Source organism: Myotis lucifugus, unplaced genomic scaffold (assembly GCF_000147115.1).
Source record: "Myotis lucifugus unplaced genomic scaffold, Myoluc2.0 scaffold_6, whole genome shotgun sequence".
NCBI lineage: Eukaryota > Metazoa > Chordata > Mammalia > Chiroptera > Vespertilionidae > Myotis > Myotis lucifugus.
This window is the reverse complement of record NW_005871054.1, coordinates 13057225-13071710: the sequence shown is the minus strand read 5'-3', so window position 1 is coordinate 13071710 and position 14486 is coordinate 13057225. Positions and strand designations below refer to the sequence as shown.

General features: G+C 46.2%; 1 protein-coding gene across 4 annotated transcripts in view; it reads left to right on the top strand.

The window, feature by feature from the left end:
- The window catches only part of EPAS1 (endothelial PAS domain protein 1), a 76348-nt gene that overhangs the window by 13444 nt on the left and 48418 nt on the right, over positions 1 to 14486 (top strand). For 2 of the 4 annotated variants that reach the window (XM_023747120.1, XM_023747111.1), the window contains exon 1: positions 12952 to 12977. The exons of the other annotated variants lie outside the window; for them this stretch is intronic. In XM_023747120.1, coding sequence (XP_023602888.1) covers positions 12967 to 12977 — 11 coding nt within the window. In that variant the 5' untranslated portion in view covers positions 12952 to 12966. Of the gene's footprint in view, positions 1 to 12951; positions 12978 to 14486 lie in introns of those variants that run through there. 4 annotated transcript variants of the gene reach the window in all.

Here is a 14486-nt window from a genome sequence, read left to right as displayed (position 1 = left end):
CTTTTGAGTCCCTGGCAAAGCCTGCCTGCACGTGAGGTTCAGAGGAGCTCTCAAGAGGATCTAGGAATCTGGTTGGTAAAACAAAGGCTAAGAAATATGGAACTCTTGTGTAACCTAGAACAGGTCATTTAACCTCTCTGCATCTTCCCCATTCCTAATTGGGGGTTAGACACACTAACTGCTTTCTAAGAGGACTATTATGAGGTAGAAATGAGCTAGAGTTTCAATAAAACCATGCATTTAAAAAGTATATTACACTTTTAAAATCTTTTTGCAACCATTATCTTACTAGAAAGACCTTTGAAAAGTTTAAAGTGCAGACCATTAAGGCATCATTATTAATAAGCAAGCAATATAATCATTTGGCACATCATTACCTGTTGGAGTGGTTTGTCTGCAATTGGGATCTTAGGAGAATCTAAAAGGAGATGCTTGTTCCCAGGCCTTTAAGTCCCAATCCCCCTAGTCCCGCCCCCCTGGCTGGGCTTTTCAGGATTGTGGGTTCTTTCCAATAGTGATTTCAGGGTATGAGCTATATTTCTGCCACACTCTGAGATTCAAGGAAACCTAACAACACCAAGAGACTGAGGAGCCCTCCAGGACTCCTGAAAACTAGTCTGACCTCGGATGTGCCCCTTCCATGCCTGGCCGTTCTCCCTCACCTGTGAAGATAGAGGGTCCACACCAGCTGCCATCCTGTATGAATGAGAACTTGCCCTTAGACTTAGCACCCCCAAATCTGTAGACTGAAAGGCTGTATCCACAATATATCTGCCAGGTTCCACTTGCTGCTTTCATCTTATATGCAAGACATCATTGTGGGCTCCCTACACGCCTGACCCAAGGTCTTTAAAAGGTCAGACAGCTTATTGGTGGGTCTAGAGATGAGGGGCATGCATGCCTAGAAGACACCTGGGCCTGCGGGAGTTACTGGGAGTGGAATGAGGCTTTGGTTGTGAAGGGTCTGGCTCGGCCACATAGTGATCTGAGACTTGGCAGGTCAACTCTAGCCTCAGATCCATCATCTTTAGCACCCCTGATACCTCGTCCTTGATCTTGCCCTTCCCTCAGCCCTACCCTGCATCAGGCCAGCTGACTTGGGCCTTAGGTCTCAGTTTAAATATAATCTTCTCAGGAAAGCCTTTCTAGACCTCCCTCCGTTAACCTCCATCTCTATACTATTTTCTTCTTCTTCTTAATAACACACCCCAAATGCTGTAATTTATTTGTCTGCGACTTCCCTCTAGTTTGTAAGCTCCTTGAGGTCAGGGACTGTGCTGAGTTGCTCAACACCAAATGTTTTGTGTCTGGGGCAGCGCTGAGCACATATAAGATGCTCCTTAAGTAAAGGTTAAGTGAAATATCAACCCAGGGTTGTAGGTCTTTGTCTTCAACTCTGTATTATCATTTCTTACATTTGTTCAGTGTTTGTTTTTACCAAAGCTCAGGATGTAGATTAAAGCACTTGTCATTCTCATCACACAGATGAAACAACTGAGGCACAAACATGGGATCCCCAAACCAGAGAGTGGTACAGCCCATGTTAAGAGATCCCTGGCCCCAGCCTCTTTCCACTGGCTGGTGCCGTCTCTCTAGGCACCTTCTTTTTCTGTCATGGCGATGTTACTGTCGTATTTGGCAATGTGTTTACGCCGGAGGAGTAGGAGCCATTGTGTGTTTGTGGCGTCTGGAAATACACAGCAAGAGTCCCAGGAGAATGCCACTGTCGGTCCTTACCACAATTAGCAATTGTCAGGCCAGGGGTAGTGACTGGGTGGGTGTCATTCCCTATGTGGCTGATTCTTCCTGTTAAAACACCACTGCCTGCTCCTAACAGGGGCAAAAGGGAGTGGGGGGGGGCGGGTCCTAGGACCACAGCCCCACTTCTGCCTGGTACCGTCTACCCTACCACCCAGACCTAGGTCCTTTCTGCTTGAGAAATGTCTTGATGTGTCTAGTGGAATTCCTATGGCCTGATGGAAAGGAAAGAGGAGTGCTAACCAGCCAGGTGACTTCTGGGCTTCAGTTTCTCCATCATTAAAATGGGCCAGTAGGTGGGAAGCAGACAAGATAAACTCAAACATCCTTCTAGGGTTCCAGTTCCATCGTGAAGTAAAGTCTTAGCGGAGCCTGGTTCTGACACCTGTTTCCAGGTGCTTCCTTAGGGAAGGAAGATGGCAGGTTAAAGGTGATCAGTGAGGGTTTGGAGGAAGCCTCTCCAACTCCCCTGTGACTCCCCTTCTACAAGAGGAGGTTCTGTTACGGTTGAGTGGGGCAGAGACTTGGAAATCACTACCGAGTGAGAGAAGGGTCTGGATCCACTTCCACAACAGCAGCTGGAGCACCCGTTAGAAGGAAGTGGGTTGAGGTGTGACAGAATGGGCACTGCCCAGTGGTTTCTACAAAACAGAACAGCTGTGTTATCAGGAGGGACAGCATCTGGTCCCCTAATGCCAGGAAAGAAGGAGGCTGGCTACTGGGGGGAGTGAGAGTACCTTCACTAGGAGCCCTGGTTCCCACCTCCAACACGACACCACGCTGCAGCCTGTCATGGACTCATTCTCAGCCTCGGCTTCCCATCTGTCAGATGGCTGCTTTAATCGCTGCCTTGCCAATTGGTTTGGGCTTGATAAACTGCTTAAAAAGCAGGGGTTATTACTGCTGTGATTTGCATACACACACACACACACACACACACACACACACACCTACACATACCTCGAGTGCTCAGCGTTGATACTAATGTGAGATGATTAACACGATCTTGTCACATACCCAAAGGATTGTGTCTTTTAATCTGAGGCAGAAGGGAGGGGGAGGGAGAAAGAACCGAGTCAGAAAGCCGGTGGCCTTGAGAGGAACAGGCTTGAAAATTACTGAATGGAGCTATGCTGTATTGGGGAGGCGGGGGAGAGCTCTGTGGGACAGAGGTGAGTCACAGTGCATGACTGTTCGGGAGTCACCTTGAAATTGTGCCAAAAAAGTGGAAATATTGGGACTTGGGTTTATCTGCCTTTCATCAGGTACATCAAGTTCTGGATGGCTTCCCACTAGCCAGAGACCTGAGGTGGACGGCTCTCCCCTGCCGCCCTGGGAAGGCTTTCTGCTGGCTTCGGCCCTGCTGAGCAAAGTCCGCCTGTTCACTGGAGTTCACACAGACTCTTTGCCAGGCCTGCCCAGAATCCTGTCTCCTCTGACTTCCTGTGCTCTTGCATAATATTTCCTTGCTTCTTGAATGCCTGCCCCCAGTGTGGGGGCAGCTCAGTGACGCTGCTGAACGGGGAGCAGGATGTGGAGGGAGGACAGGGCTGTGGGAACGTCACCCAGGGGTGCACTGGGCCCTGTGGATGGCAGGAGAACAGGGCTCCCCAAATTACTTGGCAGAAGATTTTAGCATAAGGGTAGTTAGGGAGACTGTGCAAGTATACACACACACACACCAGTCCTCATAAGTTATCTTTCCTGTAAAATTGTTTTTTCAAGTAGCTAAGTTGTTTTCTTCTGATTATAAAAAAATATACATGTTCTCTGTGAAAAGTCACAGTACAGGAAGGCATCCAGATAAAAATCACCAAAATTTCACCACCTAGAGCAGGGGTGGGCAAACTTTTTGACTCGAGGGCCACAATGGGTTCTTAAACTGGACCGGAGGGCCGGAACAAAAGCATGGATGGAGTGTTTGTGTGAACTAATATAAATTCAAAGTAAACATCATTACATAAAAGGGTACGGTCTTTTTTTTTTTTTTAGTTTTATTCATTTCAAACGGGCCGGATCCGGCCCGCGGGCCGTAGTATGCCCACGGCTGACCTAGAGGCCACCCCTGTTAACACTTTGATAAACATACTTCTTCTATATAATAAATATGGATATGTAATTACAGAATCTTATATAATAAAAGGCTAATATGCAAATTGTTTGACCACTCGCTATGACGTGTGCTGACCACCAGGGGGTGGTGCGGAACATGGCGGGCAATGCGGCGCTGGCAGTGGGCAGCAGTGGAGGCACTGTTGGCACTGATGGGCCCCAACAAGAGTAGGACTGGGGCAGCGGGATGGTGGAGCAAGTGAGCGGGCAGTGCCAGGCCAAGGTGGGTGCAAGCAGGGGTCCGATCACCCAGCCAATCACCCCATAGATAGCAACCAGCTGCAGTGCCGGGGGGCGGGGGGGGGAGGAGGAGGGGGCGCTGCCCGGCTTCCAGGCGCTGAGGGAGCTGGGCTGGGGACCAGCCCTAATCGATCGCCCCACAGGCAGGATGGTGGAGCAGGTGAGTGGGCGGCACCAGGTCACAGTGTGGTGCCAGGCAGGGTTGCGGGGCTGTGAGTCTGGGGATGCAAGCTGGGGCCTGATTTCTGCAGGCCACCCAAGGAACCCCACCCATGCACGAATTCATGCACCGGGCCTCTAGTATTATATGCTGTTGTGAAAATGCATTTTCTATACGGCCATATATCAGAACTAGAGGCCCAGTGCACAAAATTCATGCACTGGGGGGATGTCCCTCAGCCCAACCTGCACCCTCTCCAATCTGGGACCCCTTGGGGGATGTCCGACTGCTGGCTCCCAACCACTCGCCTGCCTGCCTGCCTGCCTGATTGCCCCTAACTGCTTCTGCCTGCCAGCCTGATCACCCCCTAACCACTCTCCTGCCAGCCTGATCGACACCTAACCGCTCCCCTGCCGGCCCGGTCGCCCCAACTGCCCTCCCCTGCTGGCCTGGTCGCCCCTAACTGCCCTCCCCTGCTGGCCTGGTCGCCCACAACTGCCCTCCCCTGCTGGCCTGGTTGCCCACAACTGCCCTTCCCTGCTGACCATCTTTGAGGGCAGGGCAGTCAAATAGCATATTCCCTCCTTATTGGCTGTGGGCACCACCATCTTTGCGACAGTGTGAGGGTCAATTAGCATATTCCCTCTTTATTAGATAGGATTATCTCTTACTATCAAGGTACATAGATGTAATATAGCTGTATTAAATTCTATGCATGGAAGTATCATAATACAGCCCCTGTTCATTGACATGTCCCGTCTCAGAAAACAAGCTCTAACCAGCCTAAAGAGTATTCTCAAGCTTGAAAACAGCATCTCTTCCATATGCCGGACCAATATGTTTGTTAGCTCTAGTGTCCCAGAAATAACTACAAATTAAAAGGTTTTGTGCTCATGTAGGCCTTTCTCTAGGCTTAGAATAATTCACGTGATTACAGAGAACAGGCTGCGGCCATGAGGCTGTCAGGGCTGGGCTGGGTCTCCCAGTGTAGCCCATGTGTCTGCTTTGAGCAAGAAGCCACTAGCTGGGAGAACAAGTTTTCCTCCAATGGCCTTGCTGTGCCTAAGATTTTAAAGCTCCATTTGAAATTTTAATTGGTGATTGTCCTCCTGAAATTTTGTGACATAATCCATACCTTTTAATAGGGTCCCTTTCTCCTTTGCACAGTAGTGTATTCACTATACTGAAAAAGTTAATGCATATTTAGTATCATTCATATTTGTTACAGTTACAAGCTCTAAAAAAATCTTTTTAGTTGAAATAGATGCTATCAATGCAATGTTTCTTTCCCATCCTCGGAAGATATATATTATAAATAAAGATATATATTATTAATTTATCTTTATTATTGAAAGTATTATAGATGCCCCCCTTTTTCCCCATTGACGCCCTCTATCCCGTTCCAGCCCCCTTCCCAGGCCTTCACTGCACTATATATTTTTAAGGGTTGTGATGAGCTTTATCTCTCTGCTGATCATGGTTGGAAATTTGCTCTAAATTTACAGTAAAGTTCAACATAAAGATGACTCATGTTCACCTGGGAGCCAGGTGTCTATAGCATTTGCCTGTTTTCTTTGAATCATTTTCAAGTTGGTTTGTTGTTGTTTTTTAATTTATTTAATCAGGAGTTTTAATATGAGGCTGGGGCTTGTTGGAAATTGCTTGTTGGGTTTACTTTTGTTTCCTAGCCCTGTTTCAGACTCTTCTTCTAAACCAAAATCATGATAATGCTAGTCAGTTTAAACACATTTATTTTAAAGTTCTCAGGCATCATTTAAAACAAAAACTTGCAATAGAATTTAGCATCAATAGAATCTAAGTATTTTCCCCCATTTGTTTTATCTCCAGGGAAATAATTTATTATGACAATTTACACAATGATAGTTGCTCCTTCAATTTATTCGCTCAGGACTCCTTTTCCTAGAATTATTGGCCAGACTGTTATTACATGAAATTCTTGACTGTACTCCTGAGGGGTTAGGAGAGGATAAGAGTTAGGGAGAGGAAATAATATTACCTTTGCCTGCTTTACAACCTTGTAGGCATGTTGGCCTTTAGCAAGTTGGTTCTGCAATTGCTCCTCTTCTTGGTCATTACCTGATGTTGCGGGGGAGGGGGTCTTTGCCACGTGTGCACATTTGGGAAGTGGGGAGGGACAACAGGACTGAATTGGTCCTCAGAATTATGAAGCAGGACTTGGTTGAAACTGATACTTCTGTACAGTGAACGTGCAGCAGCGGTTGGCATGGCAACCCCTACGTGGAAAAGCGCACGCTGCTGGCAGATGACTTTTGCAGTCCTCAGTGTTAATCTGATAAATGGCTTTTTTAATAGTAGTTTGTGGGCTAATGGAAAGGTCGAAGCAAACCTTCATTAATGGGAAGAAGGATGGGGATTTTGAAGTCACCGAGTGCACACAGTGGAAAACCACAGCCAAAGTGTCTCTTGTTCACATCAGATGTGCTTGGAGCATGGCAAGCCAAAGCGATGGGGAATACTGTTTGTCTTGAAAGGGTGTAGCTGCCATTATCATTTTAGATTTCAAGCATGGAGAGGTTAGGGAATCCTTTTTATTTAAGGCGTGAGAGTTTAGGTTTCCATTATGGTGTTTTTCCTTCAGTGGCGGTGGTGGGGTGAAGGTGGTTATTTTTTTTTATTATTGTGGTAAAATATATATAATGTAAAATTCACCTAATTTTAACCATGTTAAGTGTACAGTTCAGTGGCATTCAGTGCATTCACATTGTTGTGCAACTATCACCACCATCCATCTCTAGAACATTTTCATCTTCCCAAACTGAAATGTCTATATCCATTAAACCACAACTCCCTAGTAGCCACCGTTCTACTTTCTCTATGAATTTAACTACTCCAGGTACCTCATAAAGTGGAATCATATAACATTTGACCTTCTGTGTCTGGCTGATTTCACTTAGTCTAATGTTTCCAAGTTTTATTCATTTAGCATTGCCAGAATTTAATTCCTTTTTATGTTTGTTTATTGTTGTTTTTGTTAATCCTCACGTTTCCCATTGTTTTTTACAGAGAGTGGTAGGGAGAGAGGGAGGGAGAAAGAGAGAAACATTGATGTGAGAAAGACACACTGATTGATTGCCTCCCACATGCTCCCCAACCAGGGCTGGGATTGAACCTGCAACCTAGGTATGCAGCCTTGACCAGGAATCTAACCCATGACCCTTGGGTGCACAGGCTCGTGCTCTCCCACTGAGCCACACCAGCCAGAGCAGAATTTCATTCCTTTTTAAGGCTGAGTAATAGTCTATTGCATGGATATACCACATTCTGATTATCTATCCTGTAAACGGACACTTGGGTTGTTTCTTCCTTTGGCTATTGTGAATAATGCTGCTAGGAGCATGGGTATTCAAATATCTGTTCTAGTCTCTGGTTTTGATTGTTTGGGGTATAGACCTAGAAGTGGAAGTGCTGGATCACATGGTAATTCTATGTTTAATTTTATTGAGGAACCACCGTGATGTCTTCCACAGCAGCTATATGGTTTTACATTTCTGCCAGCAACACACAAGGTTTTCAATTTCCCCACATCCTCGCCAACACGTATTCTTTTCTGTTTTTTCTTTTAAAGCCATCCAAGTGGATGTGAAGTGATATTTCATTGTGGTTCTAACTTGCATATCCCTAGTGATGAGCAGTTTATTTGCCTTTATAAATGTGTTGCCTCTATGGCCTGTGTAGGAATGGAAATCACTGCCCTGTTGTCAATACCTGTGTGGGAAATGACACTATCCATGCAGTGATGTTTATTGAGAGTGGAAGGGGAAGGGAGGGAAGCACCCTGTGATTATTATATACCGTATAGGCACCCCAGTCGACCAGTTTTCAAAGTTTGTGCTGTGGAGCAAGTGAAGCTATTTTAAAATAGAGGCTGAAGTAACAGCAACTCTTTGGATGAGATTGAAGGAAGCCTGCTGTGGGCCGGGTCTGCCCCGTATAATCCTTTCTGCTTTAGCGTGATGTCTGGGCGTAAGTGTCCCTCTTCCCTCAGAATAAGCATTGTCGTCGTTGGCTACAGAAGCCTGAGCCCATCCTCTTTCCTCTCCCTGGGGAGGAAATCCCCCAGACATCTTGCCTAGTGTTTTCTTAGTCTTTAAACTACTCCACTACCTAATTGTGCCCCCTGAAACAATATACACACACACCCCTCTCCCCCACCCGCTCGGTTCTTGTGCTGGATGCTTGTATTTTGACAAGCAAAGGAAAGAACTTAGAACTAATTGAGCACTTTGCTAGTCACTGTGTAGCAGATGAAAACATGACATCCCTCTTTAAAAGAAGTGCTGCAGGACTTGTACTTTCCTATGTGACTGCTTTACAGCTAGAGTTCCCAACATCAGCAAACATCAGAAACACGCGGAGGACTTCTTAACAGTCAGAGCGCTGGGCCTCCTCCCTGGAGTTTCTCATTCAGAAGGTCGGGGGTGGGGCGGGGGTGGGGGGGAGCTGGAGAATTTGCCTTTCTACCAAGTTCCCAGGTGATGCTGACACTGCTGGTCTGGGGACCACGCTCTGAGAACCACTGCTTTACATCAATCCTGTGAAATAGACATTATTCCCACTTATAGGAGGATCTGAGTTGTCAAAAGGTGAAATGACTTGCCTCGAGCCATATAGGTAGAGTGCTAAGGCCCAGATTGGAAGCTGGAGGTCCTCACTCCAAAGCCGCTGCTGTTTCCATGGGGAAGTGGTTGGTGGATTGGAGCTGCAGGAAGCATCACTGTCCCAAAGTGCGTGGGGAGCTCTTGGCTCATCAACTGAGCCTTCCTTCAGCACCCAGGCAAGACAGGATCCTCGGCCAGGAGCCCTGACCCTTAAGAAGTTTAGATGACATTAATAAGGAGAGTTTTTTTTTTAAGTTGCCATAATTTGTTATATCTGCCATATTTTATTCAAAAGTGATGAGCCATTATTTGGCTCTAAGCTCAGTGATGGATAGAAAATAGTGCTCAATACTTGTTAACAAAAATAGACATAAAGTAGGTGCCAGAGACAACTATGTTCACTTGATGAGGTCTTTTAACAAATGGACAGGAGGAATAAGAATGAACAGAGATGACACCTTGCATTTATGTAGCACTTCTGAGTTTCAAAGGCGTTCATAGATTTATCTCTTCTTTGCAGTCTCATAAAGTGAGAGACTAGTAGAAAATTAGTCAAATGGACAGATCAAAGGAATAATTTTTCCCCCCTCTAAAAACCACGAATTATATCAAGCATTGCCATTGTTATGTCTCTCAGACCCTTTTCCGAAGGGAGTTAATGGGAGCAGAATTTTACACAGGTCAAGGGTCTTCTAAACTATATACATGAGTGATTAAAAGGAGCATTGTGTCATGTGTCATTGTACCATTTTTCTGAAATAACCCACCGTCTTTTGCGTGTTTCTGTCAGCTGTCACAACGAATGGCCCACGTCATCACCAACAACAAATATTTAGTCTGTTTCAGTTGTGTGTACAGGGAGCTATCGAGTATCATTTGCTGTTTGTAAGCAGCTTAAAAGCAAGGGCAGGCTGAATTATGTTTATATATGTCTCAAGTGCCCACCATCCTTAGCAAGGCCTATGAGTAGTAGATTCTCAATAAATATTTATTACCTGAAAGTTCAGATCTTCTTTTAAAACATTGGGGGAAAGAAACAATGTAATGATCATTAGCATCCATGTAAGATGTGCTTACGTGTATACATCTACCCTGTATGTCTGGTATGAGAGTGAGTCCGTGTCTGTTGGTATTTGTGTGTATGCACTTTTTTAAGTGTTGAGTGACTTTGCCTTTTAGATCTGAATTGGGCACCTAATGGGCTTGAGGGAAAGATTGGAACTGAGGTCATGTGCCAGCATTGAAAAGAGCAAGGATAGGGAAGGTGTATGTTGCAGGGGGAAGTAACCCTGAGAACGGATAGGTCTAAGGCTGACTGGCCAAACCAGGATGTAGTTACAGGGAGCATTCATTTCTGACCTTGAAGAGCCTTCCTTGGTTTTGCCTTGTTGGTTGTTTTGAGAGAAAAAACTGTGGTACTTGACTATCCTAACCTTGGAGACCCCCTTTCTATAGAAAATTTAATTTCTCTGTACATTCTTAGTGCCTGTGTTTCTATACGGCACACTTATAGTCATGCTATCTTTTATTTTGTTAAATGGGACCTCCTGGGTAGTCCAATCAGCAAAAGGAGGAAGGAAACTTCATCTAATAATATATCCTGAGACAAGAAATCTTTCCAAAATACAGCATGGGCTTTCGATGACGCCATTGATGAGGTTGAAAGTCAGTCTCATGCAGACATACAACGGTGACTCAGTTGGCTATTGAAAACCATTGACCATAGTGATGCAGGTCAAAGGAAATGGATCAATCAGTACAGATTACTTAGTGGTTAAAAACTTGAATATAGGGCCTCTAGAGAAAAAAAAGAATTCCTTCATGATGTCCCCTGTCCCGGCTGAATCGTACACATACTTGGACAAATCCCTCTTGGTTTGGGAATAGCATGATGTTGGGAGCCCAAGAAAAGGAAGCACATCCCCTCTGCTGCCCACATTGGCTGTGGTGATGCCCCGTGGTGGGCAATCCTGGGGTTGGTGAGAATGAAAAGTGGGTCTTTGAGCCACTCCGGGGTGCCAGGGTTTTTCCGCATTAAGTTTTAAAGCCATGTATTAAAAGCAGCTACGTAAGTGGGGAACTAGCGGCACCTTATAAAAGGCTTTATAGGAGAGGCAGAGTCCTCCTTTTGGAGCCTGTTTTGTTCAGTGTCGGGGAGGGAAAGCCAAAACCGGTTAATGTTCTTGTTCTGCACTGAGAACGGCTCGCCTGGAGCCACTCCCGCGCAGCCTGCACGAGCCGTCCTTCTTCCTCCCTCGCGTGGGTGCAGACTTGAGCCAAGGGTTGGATTGGGAAGTTCCCCATGGACAGAGAGGCTGTTTACTATTTAGGTATATGCTCTGTAGCTCGTTTCACATGGAAAGAGAAGAAAAACTATCCAGTTTATTCTCAAGGTGGGCTGGGCCTTGCCAGGTGGAGCAGAGAAATCCCCTAAGGATGACCCCAGGGAGGAGCATAGTTCTACCTGAAGGCACCGAGAAGGCGGCTCCCTTGGATCTGGGTGACCCATTGCTTTCCAGTGGGCAGTGGTTCTGGGTGCTCTAGGTCAGAGTCTTAGATGATAAATAGTCCTAAGAAATCATTGTTGTATTGTATTTGAATATTAATGTCCTTTGAAATTCTTTTAGATAGTTTTAGTGGTGGGGGGGTGCCGGGAGGGGGGGGGGGCGGCTGCTTTGCCCCGTCCATTGGAGATGGGAGAGGAGCATGCAAAACAGAGCATAAAAACAAGATACTGCTGATGTGGGTGTTTCTGGGGGGCTGGGGGACTAGGACAGACATTAAAGGGTGGGCTCCCCTGTGGTCAAAGCCCTAATAGTCTCAGGGTAAGAATGTCCTGTAAGCAAGGGGAGGATGGCCTGATTCACTCTGATGGTGACCTCCTGGTGGTTCAGCTGAGGTTCAAGGTGAATCAGATCGATAGGGGGTCATTATGCGGGAGATGGTCAGCCCTTCTATTGCTCAATGAGGAATCGGGCCTGCGGGCTGTGGTGTCAAGCAGGTGTTGGAGGAAGAGTTCCATCAATGTTTTCTCTGTTCCTGCTACAGAAAAACTCCATCGAGATGTGCACCTTCACTTCCAGGAAGTTTTATGTGCGTTTACCCATAGCTGCTGCGTGGGGTGAAAACGTCAAAATTCAATTACGATGATGTTTTTTCCAGAATCCACATTAGGGCTTTTTGTTTTTAAAAATAGGACACAAAATGTAGAAGAAACGGAAAACAGCTATCTACAAAGTTAGTGAAAGCCCCTCACCTCCACCCCCTGTAAAACCTGAAGAGAGAAAATAGCTGAGCTGTAGCGATTACTTCCTGCAAAGAAACTGTAATTATGGGGCCCAGTTAGTCTTCTTAAGAGCAGCCTTGGAATAGCATGGATGCTATTTTGAATATTTGAGAAAAGGGTGACATTCAATGCGAAATGGAAATGAGTCTGGCACTGGGGCCGTTCCCGCCCGGCTCCAGCTGCCCCTCGGGAGAGAGAGCCCAGTTCCCTCTCCCGTGTGGAATCCGTAGTCATTGCTGACTCTCCCACCAGCAGGGGATCTACTTGGGCTCCTGTGAGAAGCTGGGGGAATGGTGAATCTGCTTTTCACTCAAATTCCAGTGCCCGCTCCCTAATATCAAGGGAAATGAGATTTTTTGGAGTGGTTTAAGTATGGGGGCCAGGATGGAGTCTTCTGTACAGAGTGAAAGAATAAGGACATAAAAGCATCCATAGGCTGCAGGAGAGAGTGGCTGGATCACCTGCCTGTGGGATGAAACTCCCCTGTGACTTCATGGTTGTGCAAGAGTTGGGCAATGTTTGGCCAGGGTAGAGAGGCCTTGGCAAAGGCATTTGTGTTCCTAGTAGATTCCAATCCCCGCGCCACCCCCCTCCCCCCCAGCCCAGGAAAACAAGTACAGGCAAACCTTGTTACATTGCGTTTCGCTTTATTGCACTCCACAGATGTTGCGTTTTTACAAACTGAAGGCAAGGCCCTCCACCAGCAAAAGATGACACCTCGCTTTATTGTGATACTTGCCTTATTGTGGTGGTTTGGAACGGAACCCACAATGTCTCCAAGGAATGCCCGTGTTAAAAGTTCTGCACAGCAATTTAGGAGGGAGAAATTGGTTGCCTTACCTAGCCTAGCATACTTTATTTGTGTCTTCCTAGAGTTTTATCCAACAAACACCCATTCTAGGGGAGGCACTTGGCTGGAGACCCCGGGAATTAAAGGAAAATCAGATGTCTTTATTCCTGCCATTAGAACTACAGTCTAGTGGGGAGTGGGTGAGGGAGGACAAGCATGCAGGTGATCACAGTCAAGGCAGGAGATGGTAAATGCCATGATAGGGAAGTGGGGGAAGTGGCTCTAGGCCCGCAGTGGTTCTCAACCTTGGCTGCACATTAGAATCACCTGGGAATCGTTTTAAAATCCTGATTTTAGGTTGAGAACCACTGCTCTAGGGGGTTCTGAAGAGGAGAAATGGGATAGAGTAGTAAGATGGTAGGCCTTGGAGCCAGATAGCCTGGGCTCAAGCCCTGCTTCAGTTGCTTATTAGCTGAGGCATCTTGGATAAGTTACTTAAACACTCTGTACCTCTCTGCTTCCTCAACTGCAAAATGGGGGCCATTATAGTATCCATGTCAGAGGGTGTGTCTTACGGTTCATAAAGTTGGTCTCAGCTCCAAGACCAGAAAGGAGAATACATAGTCCCAGCCCTCAAGAAGCTTTAATCTAAGTAAGGAGAGGCCATTACTCTTCAGGAGACTATTAGGGAATTAAAGAATATTAGAAGTTAAAACTTGGTGGTGTGGTGGTAAGAGACTAGGAACAGAGTTTACAGTGGACCAGCATCATCGGGAGATTTGATAGCAACCATACATCCAACATATAAAACCACAAAGACCACAGACAGGAGCTCAGACTTGTTTACCAAATCCCAGAATTCTGAAGCTTGGAACATTGCATTCATATTTAAGTTAAATTGTGGGAAATGCCAGTTATCTTTTTAGAATTTAGATGGGACAAGAGCTATAAAACTCCTTGCCCAAAGCAGTAGTATTGTCTAAAACTAGACAGAGGCTTACACTGTTTTTTTGTTTTTTGTTTTTTTTCATGGATTCCTGGATGATTATCCCAGTAGAACATAGTGTCAGGCACAACACAGGCACAAAACAATTCACCTGTTGAATGACTGGTGGAAAAACCCAGTGCTCTGCGCACTTCAGCTTTGAACTGCCCTGAGCATTCTGGTGATGTTCTCAGCCCACCCCCCCTCCACCCCCACAAGGGGCAGCACACAGAGGTGCCCTGTAGAGCCCTCCAGCCACAGCTTTTCTTTCTTTTTTTTTTTTTAAGAGAGAGAGAGACAGACAGACAGACAGACAGACATCAATTGGTTGCCTCCCACACATGCTCTGACTGGGATCGCACCTCAACTTGGATATGTGCCCTGACCAGGAATCAAACCCACGACCTTTTGGTGTACGGGCTAACACTCCAACCAACTGAGCCACACCAGCCAGCGCCAGCCACAGCTTTGTTAGAGTTCAGTGTTGTTGCCTCCTGCCTCCTGAGCCCTCTGAG